The 27,785-nt window shown below is 42.0% G+C and overlaps 1 protein-coding gene across 1 annotated transcript in view; it reads right to left on the reverse strand.

The window, feature by feature from the left end:
- dpys (dihydropyrimidinase) overlaps positions 1-27,507 on the reverse strand; it is a 65,811-nt gene extending 38,304 nt beyond the window's left edge. Inside the window, exons 1-2 of the mRNA XM_073052053.1 lie at positions 27,195-27,507; positions 1,014-1,172 (exon numbers count right to left, since the gene is read on the reverse strand). Of these exons, the coding sequence (XP_072908154.1) occupies positions 1,014-1,172; positions 27,195-27,458 (423 nt within the window). The 5' untranslated portion in view covers positions 27,459-27,507. The remainder of the gene's footprint in view (positions 1-1,013; positions 1,173-27,194) is intronic.
- Between the last annotated feature and the right edge of the window lie 278 nt (positions 27,508-27,785).

Genomic DNA, 27,785 nt, shown 5'->3' on the forward strand with positions numbered 1-27,785 from the left:
GGTGAAGGGTAGGTGAGAAGAAGAGAAATGGTAAGAGGAGCATTAGAAACTTCTAGAGTACTACCTGGAATACTCGGGAGGAGACATGTGGCACTCAACTTCAAAGCATTGACACTTAATGCTTAATCCTGAAAACCTTAAACATTATAACAGTCCCTGCTCTTACCTACACACAGTCAAGCCAAGGCTGGCATCTACTCTCACCTCTCTTTTCATTTTTCTGAAATGACTTTGGTATTCTCTTTGATATAAGCTTACCTTCAGATATCATCTCCCCCCATGGCCTTTTTAGTTGCCTTCTGTTGGTTTTAAAAAGCTTCCCAAACCTCTAACTTCCCACCATTTTTTGCTCTATTATATGCCCTCTCTTTTGCTTTTATGATGTCTCTGACTTCCCTTGTCAGCCACAGTTGTGTCAAACTGCCTTTGGAATTTATCTATCCTGCACCTCCCAGGAGCTCCAGCCATTGCAGTTCTGCTGTCATCCCTAATAGTGTTCCCTTCCAATCAACTTTGGCCAGCACCTCTCTCATGCCTCTATAATTCCCTCTACTATACTGTAATACTGATACATCTGAATTTATGCTTCTTCCTCTCCAACTGCAAGGTGAATTCTATCATATTATGATCACTACCTCTTAACTAAATCAATCATATTAATACTGTAGCTACAAGAGAACTGAGGCACAATATTCTGCAGTGAACAATACACTTGATACAAACCCTTCCCATCATCTAAAAGCCCAAATGTATGATGGAAATGTCTCCACTTGTTTGAATCAGTGCAACTCAAACAATAACATGCATTGTTTGACTTGACTGGCATCCCACTCTATATTCAATCCTTACATCACCCATGCAAGACTAAGCCTGTTGAAAATATCTCAAAACACACACTAACTACTGAGACTAGTTTCAGAAAGCCCTCAATGTTAACACATATTATGATAATCACTGGAATTTTACAAACATTATTTAGGCCGAAACAAATTTATTTAATGTGTTCACTGTACCTTTGCACTCCACCAAGTCACAGCTACATGGAATGAGTAATCACAACAGACTTTGGGATCTGCCCAGCTCTTCCATCTGTCATAAGCTTCTAATAAAGAGGTACCTTTGTGCGGGATCACAAAGTCCAATATCATGGTCGTACCTCCTGCCACAGCAGCCTGTAAAATATGAAATATTGCATTGCTAAGCTCAGTTAGACCAAAGAAATTTCTCACATTTCCCACTCACTCACTCCCCCAATCTAGTTCCACCTGCCCAGAATCCAGTTCGACTTATCACAAACCAGTGTCTCTCCCTTGCCTTCTGTTCCAAAGTCTAGCATCAGCTATGTATAGTATGTGCATGGGTGGGAGGGAGGAATGGGGCTTGTTTTGTTGTGTTCTGTATTGTTCTGATGAGCATTGTGGGCATGCTATGTTGGCACCAGATGGTGTGGCAACACTGGCGGACTGCCCCAGTACACACTTGGATATGCTGGTTGTTAATGCAAATGACATATTTCGCAGTATATTTTGATGTACACACGATAAATAAACTTGAATCTTTAATCAGCTGTCTCAAACTTTCAGAACCTTGGGAATTTTGGTTAATCAATCTAGCCACCCACCCTGTTGACATGATTTTTGGAAAAGTGCCTTATTCTCATTTGACCTTCAACCCAGAAGTTCAACTCAGGCCTGTAACTCATGAATAAAGGGGAATGGGATGACAGACTCAGACACAAGTGATGCAGTGGTTTACCTAGTCATAGAGCACTGTGGCACAGAAACAGCCCCTTCAGCCCATGTAGCCCTAGTCCCATCAACCCACAAGTGGACCACTTCCCTGCATTCCCTTCCCATCCACGTTGTTACCCAAACTTCTAATAAATGTTGAAATTGAACTCATACCCACCACTTCCACTGGCAGCTCATTCCACACTGACCCCACCCTCTGAGAGAAGTTTACCCTCAGTTCCCTTTAAACCCTTGTACCCTTAACCTGACCTCTAGTTCTAATATCACCCAACCTCAGTGGAAAAAGCCTGCTTGTATTTACCCTATCTATACCCCTCATTATTTTATATACCTCTCCTCTCATTCTCCTACACTCCAGGGAATAAAATGCTAACCTACTCAACCTATTCTCATAACTCAGGTCCTCAAGTTCCAAAGAAATCCTTGTAATTTTTTTAAACTTTATTCTTTTTATTTTATTAGACAAACACACAGCTACAAACAGACATTAGCTATCGGTCCACAATTCACTGTACCTAAATTAACAATATCAGGGATGGCAGAGAGTAGGAGCAAGAGAAAGAAGAAATAAAAGGCACATACCTACAATTACATACATACACAAGCATACATATGGTCTACATACTTAACATCACTCCTCAGTATAGATTTACATCAATTTTAAATAAAATCACACTCCTCAGTCAATCAACTCCAGTCCCACATTTTGCCAGGCCCCTATATGGGCCTTTCACTGTGCCAGGTATACTACAACAGCATTCCATCTTTCCAAGTGGGAGTCCATTTTCAGCTGTAGACTTGCAGTGATATTCTCCATACAGTTCATGTCTTTCAGTCTCAGTATCCATTGTTCCAAAGTGGGTGGATGACATTTAAACCAATTAACAGTTATTATTTTATGGGCAATCAAAATCAAAACTCTTAACATATATAGTTTGTTCTTCTCTATTGCAGATTGTGGGAGGTTACCTAAAATTAAATGAAATAATTACTTAAAATTAAATTAAAGGATGAGGAATGCCAATCCTCTCACTAAGGAATTCAAGGTGGAGAATCGCTGAAAGCCTTTAGTGGTACGTATTGATTCTTCCAGGTAGGTGACACCGGTTTGTATTTGCAGCCAAATTTCCGAGTCTCTTTCGGGTTCGATCAACTCAAATGTTTCTCTCGTTTGAGTTTTTTCTGCTAATAGTGCAAGTTTATTATCATGCTCAGTTTGAGCGAAGACTGACTGTCCCAGTCTCTTCTCGGTTACTTTACTACGCTTGTTAAAGCCTTGTTGTGCTTCCTTGATACACATTAAGCTTGTGCAGGGTTGAAAAATTGAATGGCGGCCACTCTCTAGCACATTGGTCTTGAGCGTGTTTACTGTCAGTTTGTGTACATTGCCAGGGCACACCTCTCCTATCACCACCCAGCCCAGATTCAGGCGTTGGGCAAAGGGAGCGTCGTGTGGTCCATTGACCTGCTGCCTGACATGGTGCACCTGGAGAACGTCTCTTCCTAGTAGCAGGAGTATTTCTGCTTTTGGATCCAGTTCTGGGATGTGCTTGGCAATGTGGTGGAGATGTGGCTGGTGTCGCACTGCGCTTGGCGTCGGAATCTCGGTGCGGTTATTCAAAATTTCATTGCACTCTAAGAGCGGAGGGAGACAGATGACAACTTTACCATCCAGCGTCCCGAGCTGGAAGCCTTCTGCCTTCCTGCCATATGTTTCTACATTGCCTGAGCAAGTTCTACGGTAGTATGGGAACTGATTACTCTCTACGCCGAACAACTTGAAGAACTCTGGTCTGACTAGTGAGCGGTTGCTCTGGTCATCCAGGATTACATAGGCTTTGATGGCCTTGTCTTTGGCTCCCTTAGGGTACACCTTAGTGAGGCAGATCTTTGAGCATGAACGACTTGACTGACCTTGACCGCAAACTTCTGTGCAGCTCGAGCTGACAACAGTTGTATCAGGGTGATCCTCTCCCTCCCCGCCGTCCTCTTGTGAGGGTGAAGGAGCTTTGTCAGTATGCGGTGACAGGCCGGGATGAATGTCCCCATCGTGATTAATGCTGTTGCATTCCGAGCACTTTACGGGAAATGTACATTCTCTAGCGAGGTGAGAGGTAGAGGAACAGCATTTAAAACATTATTTTCTCCTTGAGAAGGGCCATTTTCTCGTCAAAGGGTTTTTTCCTAAACGTTCTGCATTTTTTGAGGGGGTGAGGTTTGTTGTGCAATGGACAATTCTTGCTAGGGTCATTGTTAGTTGTGGAGACTTCAGTTTTACGCACTGAGACAGGTTTATTGATGTTAAAATTATTCAAAGTGGATTTGACTGGCTTAGTGTGAATTGTACTGCTACCTTGACTCATGAAGCTAGGGTCATTTCACTTCTTCGCCTCCTTGCACACAAACCTAGTGAAATACTTAAAGGGAGGGAATCAACCACCATTCTCTTCCTTGTACTCTGAGCCAACAGACACTCACCTTTCCTGAAGCCCAAATGGAAGTTTGTCCACGATTGGACCAATTCCGTATGAAGTATCTAAATATGACAGGCCAGTTAAATAGCCGTCTTCTTTAGCGCCTTCAATCTCCATGAGTAAATCTCTGAGTTTTCTTAGTTTAGTGTGGTCCTTGGCTGACACTCTAGGAAAATTTTCCAGCCGTCGAAATAGAGCTGTTTCAATAATTTCAGGGGCCGCATAGCACTCCCGAAGTCTCTCCCATGATTTGCGTAAGGCTAGCTGGGGGTTGTTGACGAACACTGAACGTATGCATTTCACCTGTTCACCTGATTCCTTTCCCAGCCACTTAGTCATAAGATCCAACTCTTGGGTTGCTGTGAACTGGACTCCGCCAGTTGCACTGGTGAATGAGGAATACCAGGGTAATTTTCAGGTTTATTGTCAAACTGGTATAGTCCTGAATTGATGAGGTCTCGTCGTGCTAAATACTGTGCCAAGGGTTCAACTGCAAGTGGCATGCTGGCTGGGGGAATATGTTGGTGGGTATATGACTGAGTGTGTACGTTCGTTATAGGATTTGCTGTTCTGAATTCAGCCTTTGCCTCTTCTCTCGCCAAATCTGGTAAGTTTGGAGTCGAGAAGTATTTGTCGTCAGCCCTTTCATTCTTGAGTTTGTCGCAAGGTTGCAAGCATAAATTGTCTTCCTCAGATGGATGCGATGCAATTGGGCTTCTCGTTGACTCCTCATGAAATGGGACATCAGCAGGTACGTAAGGAGAGGAGGAATGAATCTGCAGGTCATTTTGAGATTGGACATATTGGACATATTGAGATTGAGATTGGACATATTCACTGGTGCATTCCAATCTGGTCCTTTCTGATGTAGATTTTACTGCTTCATCTTGAACGTGCATTTCTTCAGCACTTTCTAATATTTCTGCTTCCACCCTGGCAGCATCGGCTTCTCGGCGTAGCACCAGCACTTCTGACTCTGTTTCTATCCTTACCTTTGCCAACTGGTTTTGAGCTTCTCTGGCAGCCTCTTCCCTCTGGTTTTCCGATTCTCTGGCAGCCCTTTCCGTTTTCAGTTTTGCTTCTTGTTAAGTGTATGCCACTCGCACCTTGGCGGCTCCTGCTTTAGCTCTTGTGAGGGCAGCCTTGCTAGCTGATACCCTACTGCTTTTGGCGCTGGATGCCAATGACTTGATGCTGGATCACGAGGCCATCGTACCATTTGTCGAAGCACCTGGTAATGGCGCCTTTTCACTGTAGTGTTCTCATGCAGTGTGTAGAAACTCTGAACTAAACACCAAGTTAAACTGAAGCCAATGAGGACAAGATCGCAGTAAGATTAACCGTTTACTGTTCACTCTTCCACATTAATGTATGGTGAAAACTGTTGATAAAACAATACAAAATATATACAGTATTTGTTTCCTTCTTGGCATCACATTTACATCATAAATACTGTAAAAATAAAACAAACCATATTACATTAAAGCCTCATTAAAGTACAACATACAGTCAGAATCTATCTACGCCATCAACAACTTTAAATACACTTCAACACAAACTTTCCAGCAACGCTTTCAATAGCACAAGAGAACAAACTTTACCAACCGTCATTTCTTTTAACAGAATCAGCGTTAACATTTTTACTTCAACATATCAATTGTCATATGAACTTACAGCATTGCTTCTATGATGTTTCTTAGTACGTAGAAATGGAACTTTTCTCACGTTGATCCTGAACACACAAGCTCCCTCCTTCCCATTTCTCCAAACTGGAACTTACCCAAAAGACAGGCCAAACCGGGTGTGACATCATCACAGGTAATGAATTTACTCTCAACAACTGCAACGTAGTTAGCAACCTTTAACTAGAAAATAGTTACAAATGAATTATTCAAAGTGAAAATGTAATAAAGCTAAATAAATGCCTTAAAGGCAACACAAGGCCATTTGGTGCATCGAGTCTGTTCCACCATTTCATCATGGTGGATTCATTTTCCATCTCAACCGAAATATCCTGTCTTCTTCCCATATCCTTTCATGCTCTGACTAATCATGAATCCATCAACCTCTGCCTTAAATATACCCAATGACTTGGCGTCCACAGCCACCTGTGGCAATGAATTCCACAGATTCAACACCCTCTGGCCAAAGAAGTTCCTCCTCATCTCCATTCTAAAAGGACGCCCCTCTATCCTGACACCATGTCCTCTGGTCTTAGACTCTCCCACCACAGGAAACATCCTATCGACATCCACTCTATTGAGGGCTTTCAACATCCACTCTATTGAGGGCTTTCAATGAGGTCACCCCTCACTGAATGGCTGAAATATTATCCAATCCTTAATCAAAGATGCACAGAAAAGCTTTCAGAGATTGAGAATATACAATTTCCAGCAGAGTTTTCCAAATAGAGGGTTGTGATTGACCAAACTTACACTATTATTTTCAGTAGCAGAAACTGAAAGTACCTGACTGCAGAAGATGAAACATAGATGGGAGTTTCAAGATACGTTCAACAGCACACAGCATGGAAGCCCAGAGCAAGGAGAGAAAATGTGGAATCAGGAACTTGTAGCAAAGTGGACAGCAAGCCGTTAAAAAATTTCAGATGACACCAATTGGATATGTTCCGAAGGCTGCAGAAAATAAAGGTGCAGGCAAAAGGCTTTAAGTCAAAAAATAAATAAAGCACAGTTCTTTATCACTAGAAAAGTAAAATTGAAAAGTAGATGTTGTGTTAAACTTCCCTGTTCTGGAAAGAAGGAAGAGAAATGAGAGGGAGAGTGGAAGAAGAGGGAGGAAGGAGGGGTGAGAAAAAAGGCCAAAGGAGAAGGAAGAAGGGGAGGAGGAGGAAACAAGGTAGAAGAACAGTTGCTTGGAGGATGTGGGAAAATAATTACAAGGATGACCCATGAACTGCAAGCTCACACCAGATCAGAAATGAAGAACAGGCTGGGCCCCTTTTCTCTTGCAAACAAAAACTGCAGGGTGACCAAGTAAAGTACTTTACAATGAGAAAGGGTTTCTATAGATCACACAGAGACTGTTTCTAATAAATCTACTGCTTAAATGAAAAATAAACTGCACTTGTTTTAAATGTGGTCTTTTCAACTAGATCTTTATGAAGTTTGAAGATATAAGAGGTAAGTTAGAATTCAAGGGAAATGATCCCTTGCCATTGAGTTACCTTTGAAGTTCCGCTGAGTAGATTGCTCTGAATCAAGGATGCTTTATATTGATTTTTGTAAAATGAAGTCACAGTTCTCTGCTGGGCAATTCCATCCTTCCTAGCCAGGTAATTAACCTTTGTACATCATTTGCCTCGGTCAAGAAATTCAATATCAACCTCACACTGTATTACAGTTTTACCCTAATAATAGTTCTATTCCACATAAGACAGCTGGGAAGCCAAACAGCAACACATGAATACTGATGATCTGAGAATGCGTTGATGGTAATCGACTTTGTGGCTGTTATCATCAGCAACGATTCCAGAGGAATGAATTGCTAGCAGAAGTGGCAGATGCAGATTCATTTGTAACATTTGAGAATTTTAGATAGATGCATGGATGAGAGAGAGAGATGGAGGGTTAAGGTCCAGATGTGGGCCAATGTGACCAGGAAAAATCCAGGCTGGCTTGAACTAGATGGGATGAAGTGCCTTTTTCTGTGCTGTATTGCTCTATGACTTTTTGATTCTATGCCCCATACTTCCTCTGCATGTCCTAGCCTTGTATAGTGTACAAATTGGAGACAAACTGGAATGTTTTCCCTCAATATTTTTACTATTCTTCTCACTGGCAGTGCTTTCTAACTATGGATCTCTCTCTCTCTCACACACACACACACACACACACACACACACACACACACACACACACACACACACACACACACACACACACACACACACAGAGTAAAGGCACAGTGAACTACTGCTGGAGAAATTGAGTGAACCATCTGGAAGCATGGAGATGGATGGTAATGTGGATACACTGATTTAGAAGAATATTCTTGTACTTTGCTGATAGCAAAGAGGTTCTCACAATTTGGGAAGCAGTTCCTCATTCTCTACTTTACTGCCCGTAAAGTTGCTTTATGCTGCTAGGGTTTAGGGCAGCAATGCAGGTCCTCCAACTCTGGCGGTGTTCAGGGTTTCCTTCATCGTGTCCGTAGCTTGGTTTTCACTAATGTCAGTCATGCAAGTCCCAGGTGGAGACTCAAGAAAACTCAGATGCAGTAAGATTATTCATTGCTGTCTCTGTAATAGTTTTGTTTTACCTGTCAGGGTTGTTAGCCCCGAGCTGAACCCCTGAACCTGGAGGACCGGTGGACCTCTCTTGGTCTGCCCTCCACCCTTTGATCAGTTTGGCATGTGTGACCCCACCAAAAGCCAAAGCATAAAGCCCTTACTCCGGCCAATATAGCTCTCTGGATCATTGAGGCACACAAGCCTCCAAATCCTATGACAAGGTTGTGGTTCTCTTGGAGGAGTTCCTCATTATTAAGCATTTAATCTCTATCCTGCCATAACAATAATTCAACCTCATTTCTGTTTCATGACAACACCTATCCTGACGACAGGATGCTTATGGTTGAAAACTTAATGATAGTGCTGCTCTTGAACATTATGATTAAATACTTGACCTACTTTTGTTGATGACAGTTATTGCCTGGTAATGTAAGGTATAAATATTAGCTGCCACATGTCGGACCATTATTTATGTTTTGCTATATGTTGCCATAATTAATTAACCAGAGATGAGGAAACACCAAATACCAAGAATTAACACCAATTGTTCATGGGATTTTCTTCATGTTAACTAGCTGTTGCATTTGCTCTTGTGTCAGGTTTCTCAACAGCTCATATACTGCACCTTTGTATATTTTGTGGTTTGGAATACTTTTGAATCATTTCACAAATTACCATACAGAACTTGAGTGTTACAAGTTGAAAATCTATATGTCATCTTAATTGCCCACTCTGAAGTGGGGATGTTCTCTATCCATACAGTACTGCACAAGAGTCTTAGATTTTTTTAAATGGTTTCAGATGGCACGGCCTCCACAGAGCCCTGATGATCTCAGCATCATCGAGGCTGTCTAGGATTACCTGGAGAGACAGAAGCAAGCAAGACAGCCAAAGTCTGCAGAAGAACTGTGGGAAGTCCTCCAAGATGCTTGGAAGAACCTACCAACTGATTTTCTTATAAACACAAAAAAATTCTGCAGGTACACAAAGCAACGCACACGTAAAGCTGGAAGAACTCTGCAGGCTAGGCAGCATCCATGGAAATGAAGAAACAATTGATGTTGTTTCAGGCTGAGACCCTTCTTCAGGACTGGAAATGAAGGGGGAAGACACCAGAATAAAAAGGTGAAGGAGGGGAAGAAGGATAGCTAGGTGGGAGAGAAAGGTAAAGGGCTAGAGATGAAGAAATCTGATAGGGCAGGAGAGTGGACCATAGGAGAAAGGGAAGGAGGAGGGGCATCAGGGGGAGGTGATAGGCAGGTGAGAAAGGCAAGAGGCCAGAGTGGGGATGAGGGAAGGGGAAGGGAATTTTTTTAACTGGATGGAGAAATCAATATTTATGCCATCAGAGTATAGAACTACATGCCAATTTTAAAGGCAAAGGGTAGTCACACCGAATATTGATTTGATTTAGATCTTTTACTGTTTACTGTTTTTATAGTTTTTTAATATTTAGAAACTTTTCATTACTTCTGAAAGCATTTTCACTTTACAAATCTGTGCAAGATTTATATTTACACCAATCAATCATTGGCCATGTGTTATAATGACTGTTGCTGTACTAAAACAGCAAGGGCAAATTCTGCCAAAAAATATGAGCTTTGGCAGATGGTAAGACAGGACTAGGTATGCCTGTATCTTATTCGTTAGATTAGAAGTGGCCAACCTTTTACATTCCATGCATCAATTTTTTCACGCACAAGTTCAGATGTGCCATACAACTCTTGTACCCCCATTCAATTCTTGTAAAAATGTTAATATAGATATATTTAGCATTTTTACATGATATATTGATTTAATATAAAAACAAGATAAACATTACTTACCTTAATGAGACTTTAAACAAATATATGTTGTCTTCTTTTGATTTCTTCCTTTTTCTTAATCACATACTCTTTCCGTAACTCAGACCCAAGCACTAGCTTCAGTTTTCCTTCTATTTCAGTCTGATGTTGTGTTTTATAGTGTCTATTAAGATCATGTCTTCTATTATGTGAGAAAGTGTTTTCACAAACAATGCACAACCCTTTTCCTGATGGACCCGCTATAAATAAGAACTCAATTTCCCACTGTTCATTGAATTCACGCTTACTATCGCTTTCTGCTTTTCTTTTTTACTGCGATGGGTAACTGAATGTAAAAACAAGGCTTAATTTCCAAAAAAGTACAAAACTGCAAATGTTCATGAAGGGCAAACAAAGCACAACTCCGTAGTGCACGTGTCAATTGTAAACTGACTGGCAAAAACCTGCGACACACCGCTGGTGCAGACGCACCACTGGCACCTCAGGATCAAACAAATATCAAACGTGTATTGAACAGTTATGGAATCACTGCAGAACAAAAGCCCTTCTTTCCTAGTTTGACTCATTGAACATTTTTTAAAATTGAAAACAGATTAATGTGAAAGAAGATAACATTCGCCAAAAGATGTGCACAAAATAATAAAATCGCTAACAATAATTGCTAAGTTTTAGATTTATTCTCAGTAAAACCCATTTCTAGCCCTAAGCTACTTGAATTCCTGTTATAGATTTTTTCCTACAAATTGGTTTTTGGTTAATACTTTTTGCATGAGTAGGCTTCCTTTTTTATTATTATCACTGGGTGCAATGCACCACTTCTAATCATCCAGTGTGCCACTTCTGGCGCGTGGCCATAGGCTGGCCATCCCTGCATGAGATGGAGCATTTTGATTAGAGTTGTAGCTGAAATTCTTCTGCGCAGTTTCCATGACATTAACTTCAGCCTTCCCCTTCTTTACGTTCTGTTTTGCCTGAGCTGCAGGGGAGGGAGTAGACATTTAAGTTGGGTCCTGTCTCTTTGTATATTTAGAGGGTGAAGGATGAGGCACATTAGCTTTCATATTCTTCTCCATAATATTGATAACTGTGATTGAGTAACATCCTTCAATCTGCAATGTGCAAGATGAAAATTCCTTGATTATTTTAGATTGTTCCTCTCCCCATGGTGCTTTTACCCCAGATCTCTCTTTTATTCTGAACTGCTCCAAGTCATTTGCCCCCTCTGTCTGAACAGACCAAGAACCAATGGAGAGGCTGTAAACTGCTATGATGCTGCATGTGAATTTTGCCCCCATTTCATATTGCGATCCCTATAAATCAGACATTTGATTACAATAGCCTTCAGTTACATTTACAGCTGTACATAGGTACATGGTAATTAGAGCTGAAATTTCACCATCGAGGAGATCTCTTCAATTGCTTCCTTATCGATACAGATCGCATGAAGAGATGTTGCCACAATCATTCACATGTAAGTGAATGTTGCTTATCTTGAAAATGAAACCTCAGAGGATAATGTCCAAACAATGCTGGCTCATTTATGATTTACATTATTTAAGTCTGAAGAAAAACTTGCATTGACAGAATATACTGTATGTCAAAAGTAAATTTCCTTGCCTCATTTCATATAGCTAAACTATGAAGTCACTACTGCCAATATCAACTTGATAGACCTAAGGGCAATGTATCTTCCTACAATCAGCATCAGAAACAGGTTTAGCATCACTGGCATATGTTGTGAGTGAAATGTGTTAACTTTGCAGCAGCAGTACAATGCAATACATGTAGGTATATAATATGCATATGAAATAGTTAAAGTAAATAAGTAGTGCAAAAACATAAATTTAAAAAAAGTAGTGAGGTAGTGTTCATGGTTTCAATATCCATTCAAAAATCAGATGGCAGAGGGGAAGAAGCTGTTCCTGAATCATTTAGAAAAGGGTATGTATGGGTGGTGAGGGTCCTTAATAATGGATGCCGTCTTCCTGAGGTACCTCTGCTTGAAGATGCCTTGGTTACCATGGAGGCTAGTAGTCACGATGGAGCTGACTAAGTTTACAACTCTCTGCAGCTTACTTCAATCCTGTACAGTAACAGCCCCCCCCCCCATACCAAACGCTGATGCAGTCAAGCAGAATGCTTTCCACATCTGCAGAAATTTTCAAATGACATTCCAAATCTCAAACTCTTAATGAAATACAGCCACTGTCTTGCCTTCTTTATAGCTGCATAAATATGCTGGGACCAGGTTAGGTTCTCAGAGATATTAACACCCAGGAACTTGAAATTGCTCACTCTTTCCACTTCCTGCTCCCTCTATAAGGATTGGTGTGAGTTCCCTCGACTTAACCTCTCTGAGGTCCACAATCAGCTCTTTGGTCTTACTGATGTTAAGTGCAAGGTTGTTGCTGTGACACCACTCAACTAGCTGGTATATCTTGCTCCTATAAGTCCTCTCATCACCATCTGAGACTCTGCCAATAATGGTAGAGCAGTGGGCTAAGCACACATCCCTGAGGTGAGCCAGGGTTGATCTTCAGCGAGGTGGAGAAATTAATCTGCACAGATTGTGGTCTTCCTGTTAGGAAGTCAAGGATCCAGTTGGAAAGGGAGGTACAGAGGCCCAGGTTCTGTACCTTCTCGATCAGGATTGTAAGAATGAAGGTGTTAAATGCTGAGCTATAGTCAATAAATGACATCCTGACAAAGGATTGTCCAGGTGATCCGAGGGCTCATGTAGAGCCAATGAGATCACATCCACTGTAGACCTATTGTGACTAAAGGCAACTTGCAATGGGTACAGGTCCTTGTTGATCCTTGATTCTAGCCATGACCAACCTCTCAAAGCATTTCATCACCATAAATATGAGTGCAGCTGTACGACAGTCATTAAGGCAGCTCACACTGCTCTTCTTGGGCACTGGTATAATTGTTAACCTTTTGAAGCAGGTGGGAATTTCCAGCTGTAGTAATGAGAGATTGAAAATATCTTTGAGCACTCTGCCAATTGGTTGGCACAAATATTCAGAGCCTTACCAGGTTCTCCATCGGGGCCCACAGCCTTGCGAGGGTTCACCCTCCTGAAAGACAGCCTGATGTTGGCCTCCAGGACAGAGATCACAGGGTCACCAGGTGCAGCAAGGATCCTCATAGCTGTGGTTTTATTCTCTCTTTCAAAGTGAGCATAAAAGGTGTTGAGCTCATCTGGGAGTGAAGCATCTGCCATTCGTGATGTTGAGTTTTGCTTTGTAAGAAGTAATGGCCTGCAAACCTTGCTAGAGTTGATGTGCATCCAATGTTGCTTCCAACCTCACTCGGAGTTGTTTCTTAGCTCTTAAAATAGCCCTCCTCATCATACCTGGTTTTCTTGTACTCACCTGGTCACCAGACCTAAAGGCCATAGATCTAGCCCTCAGCAGACTACGAACTTCCTGGTTCATTCACAACTTTTGATATGACTCTGTACAGAATGTTCTTGTAGTCACACAATCATCCACACAGGTTTTAATGAAGTCAGTGACTGCTGTTGCGTACACATTCAACTCAAAGACGAATCCCCGTATACTGTCCAGTCCACCAACTCAAAGCAGTCCTCTAGGTGCTCCTGCACCTCCCTTGTCCATACCTTCTTGGTCCTCACTACTGGTGCTGCAGTCTTCAGTCTCTGCCTGTACTCAGTGAGTAGAAGCAAAGTCAAGTGATCAGACTTGTGGAATAGCATGGTAAGCACCTGGTTAAAATCCCCAGAATGACGGGGAAAACATCAGGGTGTGCTGTTTCATGCCTGTTGATCACATCGTTCAGATTGTCTAGAGCCTGTTTGACATTGGCCTGTGGTGGATTGTACACAGCTACCAAAATTATTATTTGAATCTCCAGCGGGAAGTAAAATGGTCGGCAGTTGATCGTGAGGTGTTCTAGTTCTGGAGAACAGGACTGGGACAGTATCACCACGTTTGTGCACCATTAAGAATTGATCATGAAGCACCCTCCCCACCCTACCCATCCCCACCCCTGGCCTTTGACTTTAAAAGACTTAGCAGTCCTATCTTGGCGGTGTAACGTGAACCCATCAATCTGAATCTTAATGCTTAATGGTCTGAGGGTGGATCATTCTCCTGGACCTGATGGAATGCACCCTTGGGTTCTGAATGAAGCAGCTGGAGAGATTGCTGAGGCATTTATGATGATCTTTCAAGAATCAATAGATCCTGGCATTGTACCTGATGACTGGAAAATTGCAAATGTTACTCCGCTATTTAAGAAGAGTGGGAGGCAGCAGAAAAAAAGGGTTTAAAAAGGGTTCTAGAAGTAAGCCTAGCAATTATAGACATGTCAGTTTGACATCAGTGGTGGGTAAATTAATGGAAAGTATTCTTAGAGATAGTATTTATAATTATCTGGATAACAGGATCTGATTACGAGTAGCCAGCATGGATTTGTGCGTGGAAGGTCATGTTTGACAAACCTTATTGAATTTTTTGAAGAAGTTACGAGGAATGTTGACAAGGGTAAGGGTAAGGGTAAGTATATGGACTTCAGTAAGGCCTTTGACAAAGTTCCACATGGAAGGTTATTTAAGAAGGTTCAGTCGTTAGGTATTAATGCTGGAGTAATAAAATGGATTCAACAGTGGCTAGATGGGAGATGCCAGAGAGTAGTGGTGGATAATTGTTTATCGGGATGGAGGCCAGTGACTAGCGGGGTGCCTCAGGGATCTGTTTTGGGCCCAATGTTGTTTGTAATATACATAAATGATCTGGATGATGGGATGGTAAATTGAATTAGTAAGTATGCCAATGATACTAAGGTAGGAGGTGTTGTGGATAATGAGGTGGGTTTTCAAAGCTTGCAGGGAGATTTATGCCGGTTAGAAGAATGGGCTGAACATTGACAGATGGAGTTTAATGCTGATAAGTGTGAGGTGCTACATTTTGGTAGAACTAATCAAAATAGGACATACATGGTAAATTGTAGGGCATTGAAGAATGCAGTAGAACAGAGTGATCTAGGAATAATGGTGCATAGTTCCCTGAAGGTGGAATCTCATGTGGATAGGGTGGTGAAGAAAGCTTTTGGTATGCTGGCCTTTATAAATCAGAGCATTGAGTATAGGAGTTAGGATTTAATGTTAAAATTGTACAAGGCATTGGTGAGGCCAAATTTGGAGTATTGTGTACAGTTCTGGTCACCAAATTATAGGAAAGATGTCAACAAAATAGAGAGAGTACAGAGGAGATTTACTAGAATGTTACCTGGGTTTCAGCACCTAAGTTACAGAGAAAGGTTGAACAAGTTAGGTCTTTATTCTTTGGAGCGCAGAAGGTTGAGGGGGGTCTTGATAGAGGCATTTAAAATTATGAGGGGGATAGATAGATTTGACATGGATAGGCTTTTTTTCCATTGTGAGTAGGGGAGATTCAAACAAGAGGACATGAGTTGAGAGTTAGGGGGCAAAAATTTAGGGGTAACACGAGGGGGAACTTCTTTACTCAGAGAGTGGTAGCTGTGTGGAACGAGCTTCCAGTAGAAGTGGTAGGGGCAGGTTCGATATTGTCATTTAAACAAAAATTGGATAGGTATATGGACAGGAAAGGAATGGAGGGTTATGGGCTGAGTGCAGGCAGGTGGGACTAGGTGAGAGTAAGCGATCGGCTCAGACTATAAGGGCCAAGATGGCCTGTTTCCGTGCTGTAATTGTTATATGATTGTTTCTTCTTCCTTGAGATGTTTCCATCTTGCACCTTCTGAATTGCTACCAGAAACTCCAGCCATTTCTGTTCTGTCAACATCCCTGCTAGTGTCTCCTTCCAATCAACATTCACCAGTTCCTTTCTCATTCCTCTGTAATTCCCTTTACTCTATTGTAGTACTGATATGCCTTATTTTGGCTTCTCCCTCTCAAACTACAAGGTGAAATCTATCATATTATGCTCACTGTCTCCTAAGGGTTCCTTTATCTTAAGCTCCCTAATCAAATCTGGTTCATTACACAACACCCAATCCAGAATTGCCTTCTCCCTAGTGGGTTCAAACATGAGCTGCTCTAAAAAGCCATCTAATATGCATTCTACAATATCCTTTTCTTGTGATCCAGCACCAACATGATTTTTCCAAATTATGTGTATATTGAAATCCCCAATGACTATCATAACATTGCCCTTTTAACATGCCTTTTCTATCTCCCATTTCAATGTGTACCCTCATCCTGCTACTACTTGGAGATTTATATATAACTCCCTTCAGGGTTCTTTTACCCTTGCAGTTTCTTAGCTCTACCCATAAGGATTCTATGTTTTCTAATCCTATGTCACCTCTTTCTAAGGATTTGATTTAATTTTTTTACCTACGTAGCCACCCACACCTCTCTGCCTACCTGCCTGTCCTTCAATCCAGTGTGTATCTTTGGATGTTAAGCTCCCAACTGGGATTGTCATTCATAGAACCATAGAACACTACAGCACAGTACAGGCCCTTCAGCCCTCCATGTTATGCCGACCCATCTAATCCTTAAAAAAAAGTACTAAACCCACACTACCCCATAACCCTCCATTTTTCTTCCATCTATGTGCCTGTTCAAGAGGCTCTTAAATACTCCTAATGTTTTAGCCTCCACCACCATCCCTGGCAAGTCATTCCAGGCACTCACAACCCTCTGTGTAAAAAACTTACCCCGATGTCTCCCCTAAACTTTCCTCCCTTAATTTTGTACATATGCCCTCTGGTGTTTGCTATTGGTGCCCTGGGAAACAGGTACTGACTATCCACCCTATCTATGCCTCTCATAACCTTGTAGACCTCTATCAAGTCCCCTCTCATTCTTCTACACTCCAAAGAGAAAAGTCCCAGCTCTGCTAACCTTGCTTCATATGACTTGTTCTCCAATCCAGGCAACATCCTGGTAAATCTCCTCTGCACTCTCTCCATAGCTTCCACATCCTTCCTATAATGAGGTGACCAGAATTGATCACAATACTCTAAGTGCGGTCTCACCAGAGATTTGAAGAGTTGCAACATGACCTCTCTACTCTTGAACTCAATCCCCCTGTTAATGAAGCCTAGCATCCCATAGGCCTTCTTAACTACCCTATCAACCTGTGCAGCAACCTTGAGGGATGTATGGATTTGAACCGCAAGGTCCCTTTGTTCATCCACACTCTTAAGTAACTGACCATTAATCCTGTACTCAGTCTTCTGGTTTGTCCTTCCAAAATGCATCCAGTGCAGTGAGCATAATATGATAGATTTCACCATGTAGTTTGAAAGGGAGAAGCCAAAATCAAAATGCAATTTCAACCAGAACTCAGTGTTGTCCACACTGTCATACCTGCCAATCTCTAACTACACCACAAGATCATCTACTTGTATGCTCCGTGCATTTAAATATAACACCTTCAGTCCCGTATACATCACCCTTTTCAATGTTGCCCCCATGTTACACTTTAGCTCAACCCACTGACTGTAATTTTACCCTACCACCAGCCTGTCCTCCTCACAGTCTCACTACACACTGCATTTACTTGTATACCATCTGCCCCACCTCAGCCCTATTATTCTGATTCTCATCCCCCTGCCAAATTAATTTAAACCCTCCTGAAAACATCTAGCAACCTAGCCCATAAGGATATTTGTGCTCCTCAAGCTCAGATGTAAATTATCCTTTTTGTACAGCTCATACCTCCCCTAACAGAGATTTCAATTATTTAGAAATCTGAAACCCTGCCCCTTGCACCAATTCCTCAGCCATGCATTCACCTATATTCTCTCTTCAGTACCGCATCCCTTTTCCTACTACAGCAGTTACTTGAAAACAAGCTGCTCCATGCTCCTTCGTAACTGTTCCTTTCTGACGCTGTTTTTTGTTCCTCCAAAGCTGTTCTTCTATCTGCTCCTCTTTGCTCTTTCAATGCATGTTAATCCTGCATAGTTAGTTCCCGTGTGATTAGTGCAGCTTTATTAGCCTTCATTTTAATGTGTGCAGAGGACATATTGGATGCATAATGCGCTCTGCTTGCATCAAAACTTCTGAGTGTGTCTTGATCATCCATAGAGTTTCCTGGATACTCCTCTAGTTACCCACCACTGCTGCACCCCTCTTCTCCCCCTTTCCTTCTGAGCCAGAGACCTGGTCACTGTGATTTCCCCCTGGTAGGTCACCCCACACTCCAGCAGAATTAAAAGTAGTTTACTTATTATTGAGGGCAACAGCCACAGGGGTACTCTGGCTACCTACTCCATTCCTATCTCCCGATTCCACTACCCACCTCCTGTAACCTGGGGACGTCTAACTCCCTTTTGCTGATCCTCACTCTGCCAGATGAGCCAAAAGTCAGTGAGCTACAGCTCCAGTTCCTTGGCATGGTCTCTAAGGAGTTGCAGCTCAATGCACTCCATGCATCATCTGGAGGTGTCAGTACCTCCAGTCGAACTCTGTTTTTTTGTGTGTTTCCCCCTAGCCGTCAGTCTGTGGTTTAGTATTGCCATGTGCTCCTGTCCCTGTTCCCGCTCTACTCCGGCTCCTGTATTACTGAGTACTCCGTCTTTCACCTATTTCTCATTATTCCCTGTATTGATGCCACCTGTGTCTCATTGTGCTCCACCTATCATCTGCCTCTCTGTTTATTGCTCAGTGTATTATAGTCCTGTGTTTTCACCTGTTTGATGCCAAATTGTGCCAGTGAGTTTTCCTGAGCCTTTCCAGCATTTGTAACTGTACTCTGTCTGTCTGAATATTGACTCTGCCTGTTTCCTGATTCTGGTTTTTGGATTTCTCTGGATGTTTTGATTTCTGCCTGAACTTGGACACCGACATTGCTTGCACCTTGGGATTTGTTACTTAATTAATATCACTGTGTGCACAGTACTGGGTCTACGTTTGGATCCCTGCTCCAGTGTCCTGACAGGAGGTCTCCCAAATTCCCACATCTCACAGGAAGAACATACCACTAATCCTTCTCTTGCATTCTCTTGCACTAGCTATGTACTAATAAACAAAGAAGGAGTAAAAAAACAAACCAGAAACTTACTTGGATCTTCTGCTAGTTCCTGCAAAGCCTGCTGAGCCACGGCCTCCCAATCTAACCATGGCCCATTCTAACAATGGTCACTCTCACAATGGCTGCTCAACTTGCATCTCTCTGCTTTTCATTGGCCCTTGCTAAGTTACTAATAACCCAAACAATCTCCCGCTCAGCAGACAAGTCCTAACAGGCCCTGATTGCATTTTAAAATTGGTGTGTAAATTCCACAAGGAACTTTCTCCAACTCTCTCTACAGTCCTTCCCCTCCTGCAGCCAAACCCCACTAGTACCTACAATGTCATAATTCCACATGCCGATCCATGTTCTAAGCTCATCCATTTTACCTTCAATACACCTTGAATTGTGATGGATGTAGCTCAGAATATTATTCCTACCATGCTCAACCTTCATTTTTCCTCAACATCACTCCACCATCTACCCTGGCACTTTCAGAAATATAGAAAATAGGAGAATACATCTATAAGACAGAAACAGAAAATGCTGAAAGTGCTCAGTAGGATAAACTTCCTCTGAGGGAAGAGAAACAGAGTAAATGTTTCAACTCGTAGACCTTTCTTCAAGTTGATCCACTTTAAGATCAGCATGGTCATCCATGCATGGAACTGAAAAAAGAATTTTAAGTGTTTTTTTTTTCATTTGTACTTACTTTGGAGACAGACACAGAGACTATAGAAATGAGGCAAAAGTATGGTGAGGTCATGACCACATCCAGATTATGGAGGAAGAGTTGAGGTGAATTAGGATGGAATTGGGCCTGACTACCTATCCCCTCAGACCCCGTGGCAGGCTAATACTGCAATTTGCAGAGACCCTGACAGAGATCATTAAAATGTCTTTAGCCACTGGTGAGTAGCCAGAAGACTGAAGGATAGCTAATATTGTCCCCTTGTTCAAGAAAATTTCTAAGAATAAGCCAGGAGATTATAGATCAGTAAATCTGATGTCAGTCATGGGTAAGTTACTGGAAAGCTCTGAGGGACAGGATATACAAGTGTTTGGATATACAGGGCTTGATTAGGAATAGTCAACATGGCATTGTGCGTGGTAGTTCATGTCTAATAAACTTTGAAGAGATTACCAAGAAGGCTGATAAAAGAAAGGCAATGGATATTGTCTACATGGACCTTAGCAATGCATCTGAGCAAGAACTGCATAGAAGTCTGGTTCAGAAGGTTTAGTCGCTTAACATTCAGGAAGAAGTAGCCAACTGGATACAAAATGCTGGTGGAACACAGCAGGCCAGGCAGCATCTATAGGGAGAAGCACTGTCAACGTTTCGGGCCAAGACCCTTCGTCAGGACTAACCGAAAGGAAAGGTAGTAAGAGATTTGAAAGTAGAGGGGGGAGGGGGAAATGCGAAATGATAGGAGTAGACCGGAGGGGGTGGGATGAAGCTAGGAGCTGGAAAGGTGATTAGAGAAAGTGATACAGAGCTGGAGAAGGGAAAGGATCATGGGACGGGAGGCCTCAGGAGAAAGAAAGGAGGGGGGGGAGCACCAGAGGGAGATGGAGAACAGGCAAACAACTAAATATGTCAGGGATGGGGTAAGAAGGGGAGGAGGGGCATTAATGGAAGTTAGAGAAGTCAATGTTCATGCCATCAGGTTGGAGGCTACCCAGCCGGTATATAAGGTGTTGTTCCTCCAACCTGAGTTTGGATTCATTTTGACAATAGAGGAGGCCATGGATAGACATATCAGAATGGGAATGGGACGTGGAATTAAAATGTGTGGCCACTGGGAGATCCTGCTTTCTCTGGCGGACCGAGCGTAGGTGTTCAGCGAAACGGTCTCCCAGTCTGCATCAGGTCTCGCCAATATATAAAAGGCCACATCGGGAGGGTTGCTGGCTGGGTAGCCTCCAACCTGATGGCATGCCTCCTCTACTGTCAAAATGAATCCAAACTCAGGTTGGAGAAACAACACCTTATATACCAGCTGGGTAGCCTCCAACCTGATGGCATGCCTCCTCTATTGTCAAAATGAATCCAAACTCAGGTTGGATATTCCGATGTGCTCCTGAATTCCGATGTGCTTCAGAATGTATTTCGGCAGGGCGGGAGGTAGGAGCTTGCCAACCCCTCTTTGTTCAGTCGTTGTGGATCCTTGTCTGGTGAAACTCTGACCGAGTTCTTCTGTGTATCATGACTGCTTTCAGTTCTTCAAGATTCTGTAGTTTGCCTGAGTTCTTGTTAGTTTCACTGGTGATTTCTGTAATAAATCTTTTGTTTAAATTACCAAAATCACAGTGAATCCTGCACTTGAGTTCACTAGTGACCCTTACAACATGCAGTTGTATACCCTTATACAGATAAGAAGATTGACCAAAACACTCAACATGATGACAACAACTTTGCCTGAAAAGATGATGGATGTAATTTCAACAATAATTTTTTTTAAAAAGATAAATATTTGAGGGGCTAAGTTGAAAGTGAGGAGGAAAATTAGGTGGATAACTGCTACATGATATACATTGCCATGAATCTCCATGGCCCTACTGATGCATTTATTCTTGAGGGAAGTGAGGATCCAAATTCTACTTTCACAGAAAACTGGCATTTCAAGCAATGTGTATTCTTTTGGATTCTGAAGACCTTTTCAATTCAGAACAACATTTTAAGTTGTCAATCACAGACAGGATTAAGGGTATCAGTTGCAATGATTTATCAATCAGCCTTCTCCTTTGATAGAACAGCAAAATAAATTAATCCTGTCATACATTAAAGTATGTGAGGACTTCCACAGGTGCGAGCCAGGGCTTTTCCCTTTGGAGTGAAGGAGGACGAGAGGTGCTTTGGTAGAGGTGAATAAAATTATAAGCATGGATAGAGAGTGCAGCTAGAGACCTTTCCTCAGGGAGGAAGTGGCTAATGCGATGGGGCATAAGTTTAAAGTGATTGGAAGGAAGTAAAGGGGTGGGGAGATGTCAGAGGTATGTTTGTTATACAATGCACAGAGTGGTGGGTATGTGGAAATTGCTGCCAGGGTGATGGTAGAGGCAGGTACATCAGGGACATTTAAGAGGCACTTAAATGAACCTGATCTAAATCTACTTATCCCATATACACTGAAACATACAGTGGAATGTGTCATTTATGTTAACAACCACCACATGCTAAGGATATGCTGGGGGCAGTCCACAACTGTCATCACACGTTCCAGTACATTCAAACCCAGAACTGCCTGGGCATTTCCAGCCTCCAGTGGACTCACAGATACCAGGACTTCAGTTATCAGGCTTTGATTTCCACAATCACCAACTTCGATCTTCGGTATCAACCACAGGATTTTCTGATACCGGGACCCCAATTTCCAGATTCTCTGGCCTGGGGTTTTGGGAGAGAGGGTGACATTGGCTGTAATACCTCTGACCTGCATGGACCTCAAATCCCAGGATTTGCTGACCTGTGGTGATTCGCCCACCTGGGAGGGTCCCCAGCCCTCATCCTCACTGGAGTTCGTCCATAGCGCTTGACGACCCAACATACATCCATGCAAAATCAATGCTATTCAATAGCAGAGGCCTAACTTTTAACTCCCCACATCGCTGTCCTCAAACTCGAACCTGACTCCCAACTCCCCGCTGTCCCCAAAACATTCCCTGTGAATCTAAAAACCTTAAGTTTAGCACATGGATGAAAGAAAAACAGAGGGATGAATATGCTATGTGGGCAGAATGGGTTAGACTGGTCTTAGAGTAGGTTGAAAGGCTTGTACTGTGTGCACTGTTGTTTGTTTGAGAAGACCCACTTATAGGTATTGGATAGACCAATCTGCAACATCTTTTTGGATAAGTGAGGAAAGGCAAAACTGGCTATTTTGTTACATAAATGATCACAATTGAACACCTACCTATCAACCAATCACCACTCATCACTTGGATCCACCCATCATTTGCTAGCTCATGCTTTACCCCTTCCCTTTCTTTTTAATATATCCACTATCTTTCAGTTGAAACGAAGGGTCTTGACCCAAAATGTTCACTGTCCATTTCTCTCTACACCTGCTGCTTGACCCACTGAGATCCTCCAGCATCTTGTTTATTGCTCCTGATTCCAGCATGTTCGGTGCATGCCTACACAATTCAATACTATTGCTTAGACATCCTGTTGTATTCTAAACAAATGGCTTTTATACTGATGTGATCAGGGAGGCTGAGACAAAATTGAGTAGCAGAAATGGATTGTGGAAGGCAACACATTGTTTGTGTGGGGGATGGTGGGGGCTGGGGTGGTTCTAAAAGCAGAGTGCTTCACTTCCTGCAGTTTTTCCAAGTCAGTACAGATGTTAAGACTGCATTGTCCCAGAAGAGCTCAACAACAGACAGAGTCATGGAGCAATACAGAACAGTTACAGGCCATTCAGCCCAACAAATCCATGCTGACTATGCTGCCCACCCAACTAACCTCGATTTCTGGCATTTGCTCTATATCCCATCAGGCCTCACCCCTCCATGTACTTATTCAAGCGCTTCATAAATGATACTATTGTACCAGCCTCAATTACTTCCTCTGATGGCTCATTCCACCTGTTCACCATCCTCTGTGTAACCAAATTACCCTCAGGTTCCTTTTAAGTAATTTCCCTCAGAGACCTTAAATTTATCCCCCATAGTTCTGGATTCTCCTACCTTCCACTAACTGTTACTATTCAGCACGGTAAATGCCTTTTTCACTATCCTGTCTACCCGTGCCATCACTTTCAATAAACTGTGTAATTGTACTCTTAAGTCCCTCTATACCATTTCTCTAGCCCCAGTGCCCTACCATTCATAAAACAAGTCTTACTCTGGTTTGACTTTCCAAAATGCATTGACTTGCATGCAGAACAATGAGATCCAAGCTTCCTTCAGTTTACTCAGCATTATAATCAGCACAATATGGGAAAATTTCGGATAGATTTTAAAAATATAGATCTTATTAGAGTAGATAAAATTATTTAGAATTATGAAAAGCTGTGGTAAATAAATCAATGCTTCCAATGGCATACAACTCAGACCAAGCAGATGTTTAAGGCAAAAGCAGGGGGAAAATGGAGCATAGTGAGGCTATGTTGTATATGTAAGGTTAATGATTGTACAAAGACAAAAGCCAAAGGTTACAATTTGGTTAGGTCAATGTTTTCACTTGGAAATCAGCCTCTGTTTGCATGTTCTCCTTGTGACTCTGAAGGTTAAATGGCCGTTACAAATTACCCCTGTTTTTAGGTGTGCAGCACAATCAAACACTTCACGGTAACAGGGTGAGAAATGATTACAGGGAAAATTAGTGAGAGAATGGGATTACTCTGTGAATCAGCGTAGGGGTGAAACGGCTTCCTATTCTCTATGAAAACATGAAAAAATTGTGTATTTAAAATTTCAATAACGTTTGAATAATCGTCTATTTTTTGTTTAAGCATTTTTGTTCTGTTAAATAATTATAGTCTATATGTAAAAGCACATGAATTGTATACATCATCACACTACCATGTGGTATATGTGCACCTCGCTTAAAGTAAACTCAAAGTTAAACCAACATTTTGGACCCTTGTGTCTTCCTCTGAATTAGTTTAATGCTCTGAAAATACAAAACATAACATTGGTGATAAGGTATTTTCAAAATGAACCCGAGACAGCTACTGACCTGTTAAAGTGCAGCAAGATGTTCAAACTAAAAAAAAGCACAGTGAGGGACAGTCGAAATTTATAAAAAATATAGCCCAGCATGTGCTGAAATGGTCAAGTTTTTAAACAAAGCAGCACAGTGCAAGTTTTTGAGAATGGAAAACACAATCAAGTTTTTTTTTTAAGTCAGTAAATTGAAGAATTCATGGGTCCATAAAGAGTGAGTACTGGGTGATAATCATTTAAACAAAAACAGAAATGGCTGGCTACATAAGAAAGATTGACATGTTTGATTACATAAAAAGATAACTGGAATATGTATACTGAGCTAACGGGACAATATTTTGAAGTGAATTAAATAACCAATGACAAGATTCAAAGGCATACCGTTTGCTTCAAAGTTTAACTGCTCCAGCCAAACCAGCAGAAATGAGCTTTGCTGATATTCTCAAAGTGATACAGGAACATTTAGAACTGAAGCCATTGCTAATTGCAGAACACTTTAGGTTTCATGAGCAGAATCATAAAGAAGGGGAGTCCATTTCAGCATTTGGGGCTGAATTGAAGAGATTGTCTGAGCATTGTCAGTTCAGTGATGGTCTTAACGATGCACTGAGAAGTTTATGGAAGCATAAAATTAAGCAATTACAAATGGTTCCTAACTGAAGCACAACTTACATTTAAAAGAGCAGTTAAAATCGCTGTTTCAACGGAAATCGCAGAGACACAATTGAGTTGCAGTCAGAATGAAAGTGAGTGTGAACAAAATTACAGCATCTAACTTAGAAACCAGCCTGGACAAACAAATTATGTTACCATTGTTGCAAGGGTTTACATGCACCAAAGAAATGCAGATTTAATGGTCAAACTTCCAGAAAATGCAAACAAATAGGTCACATATGAAGAGCATGTTGGGCAGACAAAGATAAGTGGACTGCACAGAGAAGACCAAAAGTGGGAATAACATTATTAACAGTGAAATACAACAACCAACAAGACACGCTGAACTTGTATTTGGTAAAAACAGGAGGACCAGCATTGAGGGGACATGATTGGCTGAGACAACTATAATTTAATTGTAGATCCATCCACAATTTTCACGCCACATTCCTTGCAATGAAGCTATTTGAAAGTGAATTAAGAAAGGTACTGGATGATGCCACAACTGTCTCCATGCCAAACACCATGAATCATTGCCCATCAGAGGACAAATAGGCATTAGTGCCAACCTCTGTGCCTCTGGTTGGAAAGCTAATTGGACCAAGAAAGGATCATGCTGCTCAGAGAAGCATGAAAGTGGTGAAAGTAGCAGTCTGGCTACAAGAGTTTTTGTAGGCAATCTATCTGAGAAAGCTTCTGATATTAATCAGGCATTTACTTGAAAATGTGGCTTGGTTTTAAACTGGAAGAGAGTTCAAGAAAAATCAGAAAAGTTGCAAGCACATGGCTTTTGTGAGTACAAAGAACCAGGATCTACTCTGCCTGCATTAAGGTTCAAGTTGGAGACAAAAAGCTGCTTGTAAAAGTAGATGCAAAGACCAAAGCCCAGCTGGATGAATGGAAGGACAAAAAGGAGTCAGTGGAGATATGAAAACAAAGGATTCATCAGATGATATTTCAGATGAGAAAACCAAGAGGAGAGATAAAGGGAGTAATAGAGGGATTAATGAGAATACTCCAGTGAACTGAATGCACATTCCCAAGATCAAGATGCTCAAACTAGAAAAAGATACACACACACACACACACACACACACGTGTATATATATGTACGTGTGTGTCTGCATGTATATATAGTTATGTGCATGTATGTATATCATATATGTGGATATGTGTGTGTTCATATACGTGTCTGTGTATGTGTGTGCATGCATAAGGCCATCCACCCCGTTCCCATGGTTTCACGTAACCCTGATTGGGGGGGGGGGGGGTAAATAGAGTGGCCTGCAGGCTAGCGGCGGAAAGGAGCACTTTGCACCTCTTTTGGTAGAAACGTCTCTCTACCCCGCCACTCAATATACTTTTTTGGTATAAATCCACTTTCACCTACATAATAAATCCGCTAGAAATCGCATCCCTTACCTCGGGGTCTATGCAAATACATTTTCACAAACCAAACAGTACAGTAACCCCTGGTCAGCAAATTCGTTTTGGAGGTTATCTCTCGCAGAAGTTTTAAAGTGAAAAGCTACAGAAACGATTTTTCCTTAGCATGACATTCTAACTTGAATTTTCCCATAAGGATAAGCCGTAAAAGATATTTATACCTTAGTTCCATGATAAAAATCATCGACAGCTTCGAAACCCATAAAAGTGAACTGCATGTGAGTGTGTGTGTCGATGCCCCCTGGCAGGACAAGTTTGCCGGATGCGTCGATGACCCTCGCCCCTGCAGGCAGCGGTAAATCGAGCCCCACGTCCTGGATGATTCCATCCTCAATGTAGACGTCGGCAAACTCCGAGTAGTCCTCATTCACCACTTTCCCCCCTCGAATTAGGATGCGGCTGTGGGCGTTCAGCGTCGGTTCCATTTTCCAGAGAGATCAGGAGAGACCGGAAAACTGTTGACGACTCCTCCCTTTCGCACTAGTTCTAACCACAGTCCGTGGCGGAATTACGTTTGCCCCCGCCCCCGGATGCAAGGGAACGGTGGAACAGGTCAGTGATTACCTGTTCACAGAACACATTTAATACTGCAAGAGAGAGGCTCTTCCGAAGAAGTGAGACTACCATTCATTTTAAGTTTACAGAGGATTGGATTTTTCACTCACTTCAACATTGAACTGATTCCACAAACCTTGGACTCACTTTCGAGGACTCTACCGCTCATGTTTTCAGTATTATTTATTATGACTGAT

The sequence above is a fragment of the Hemitrygon akajei genome, chromosome 1, assembly GCF_048418815.1.
Source record: "Hemitrygon akajei chromosome 1, sHemAka1.3, whole genome shotgun sequence".
Classification (NCBI taxonomy): Eukaryota; Metazoa; Chordata; class Chondrichthyes; order Myliobatiformes; family Dasyatidae; genus Hemitrygon; species Hemitrygon akajei.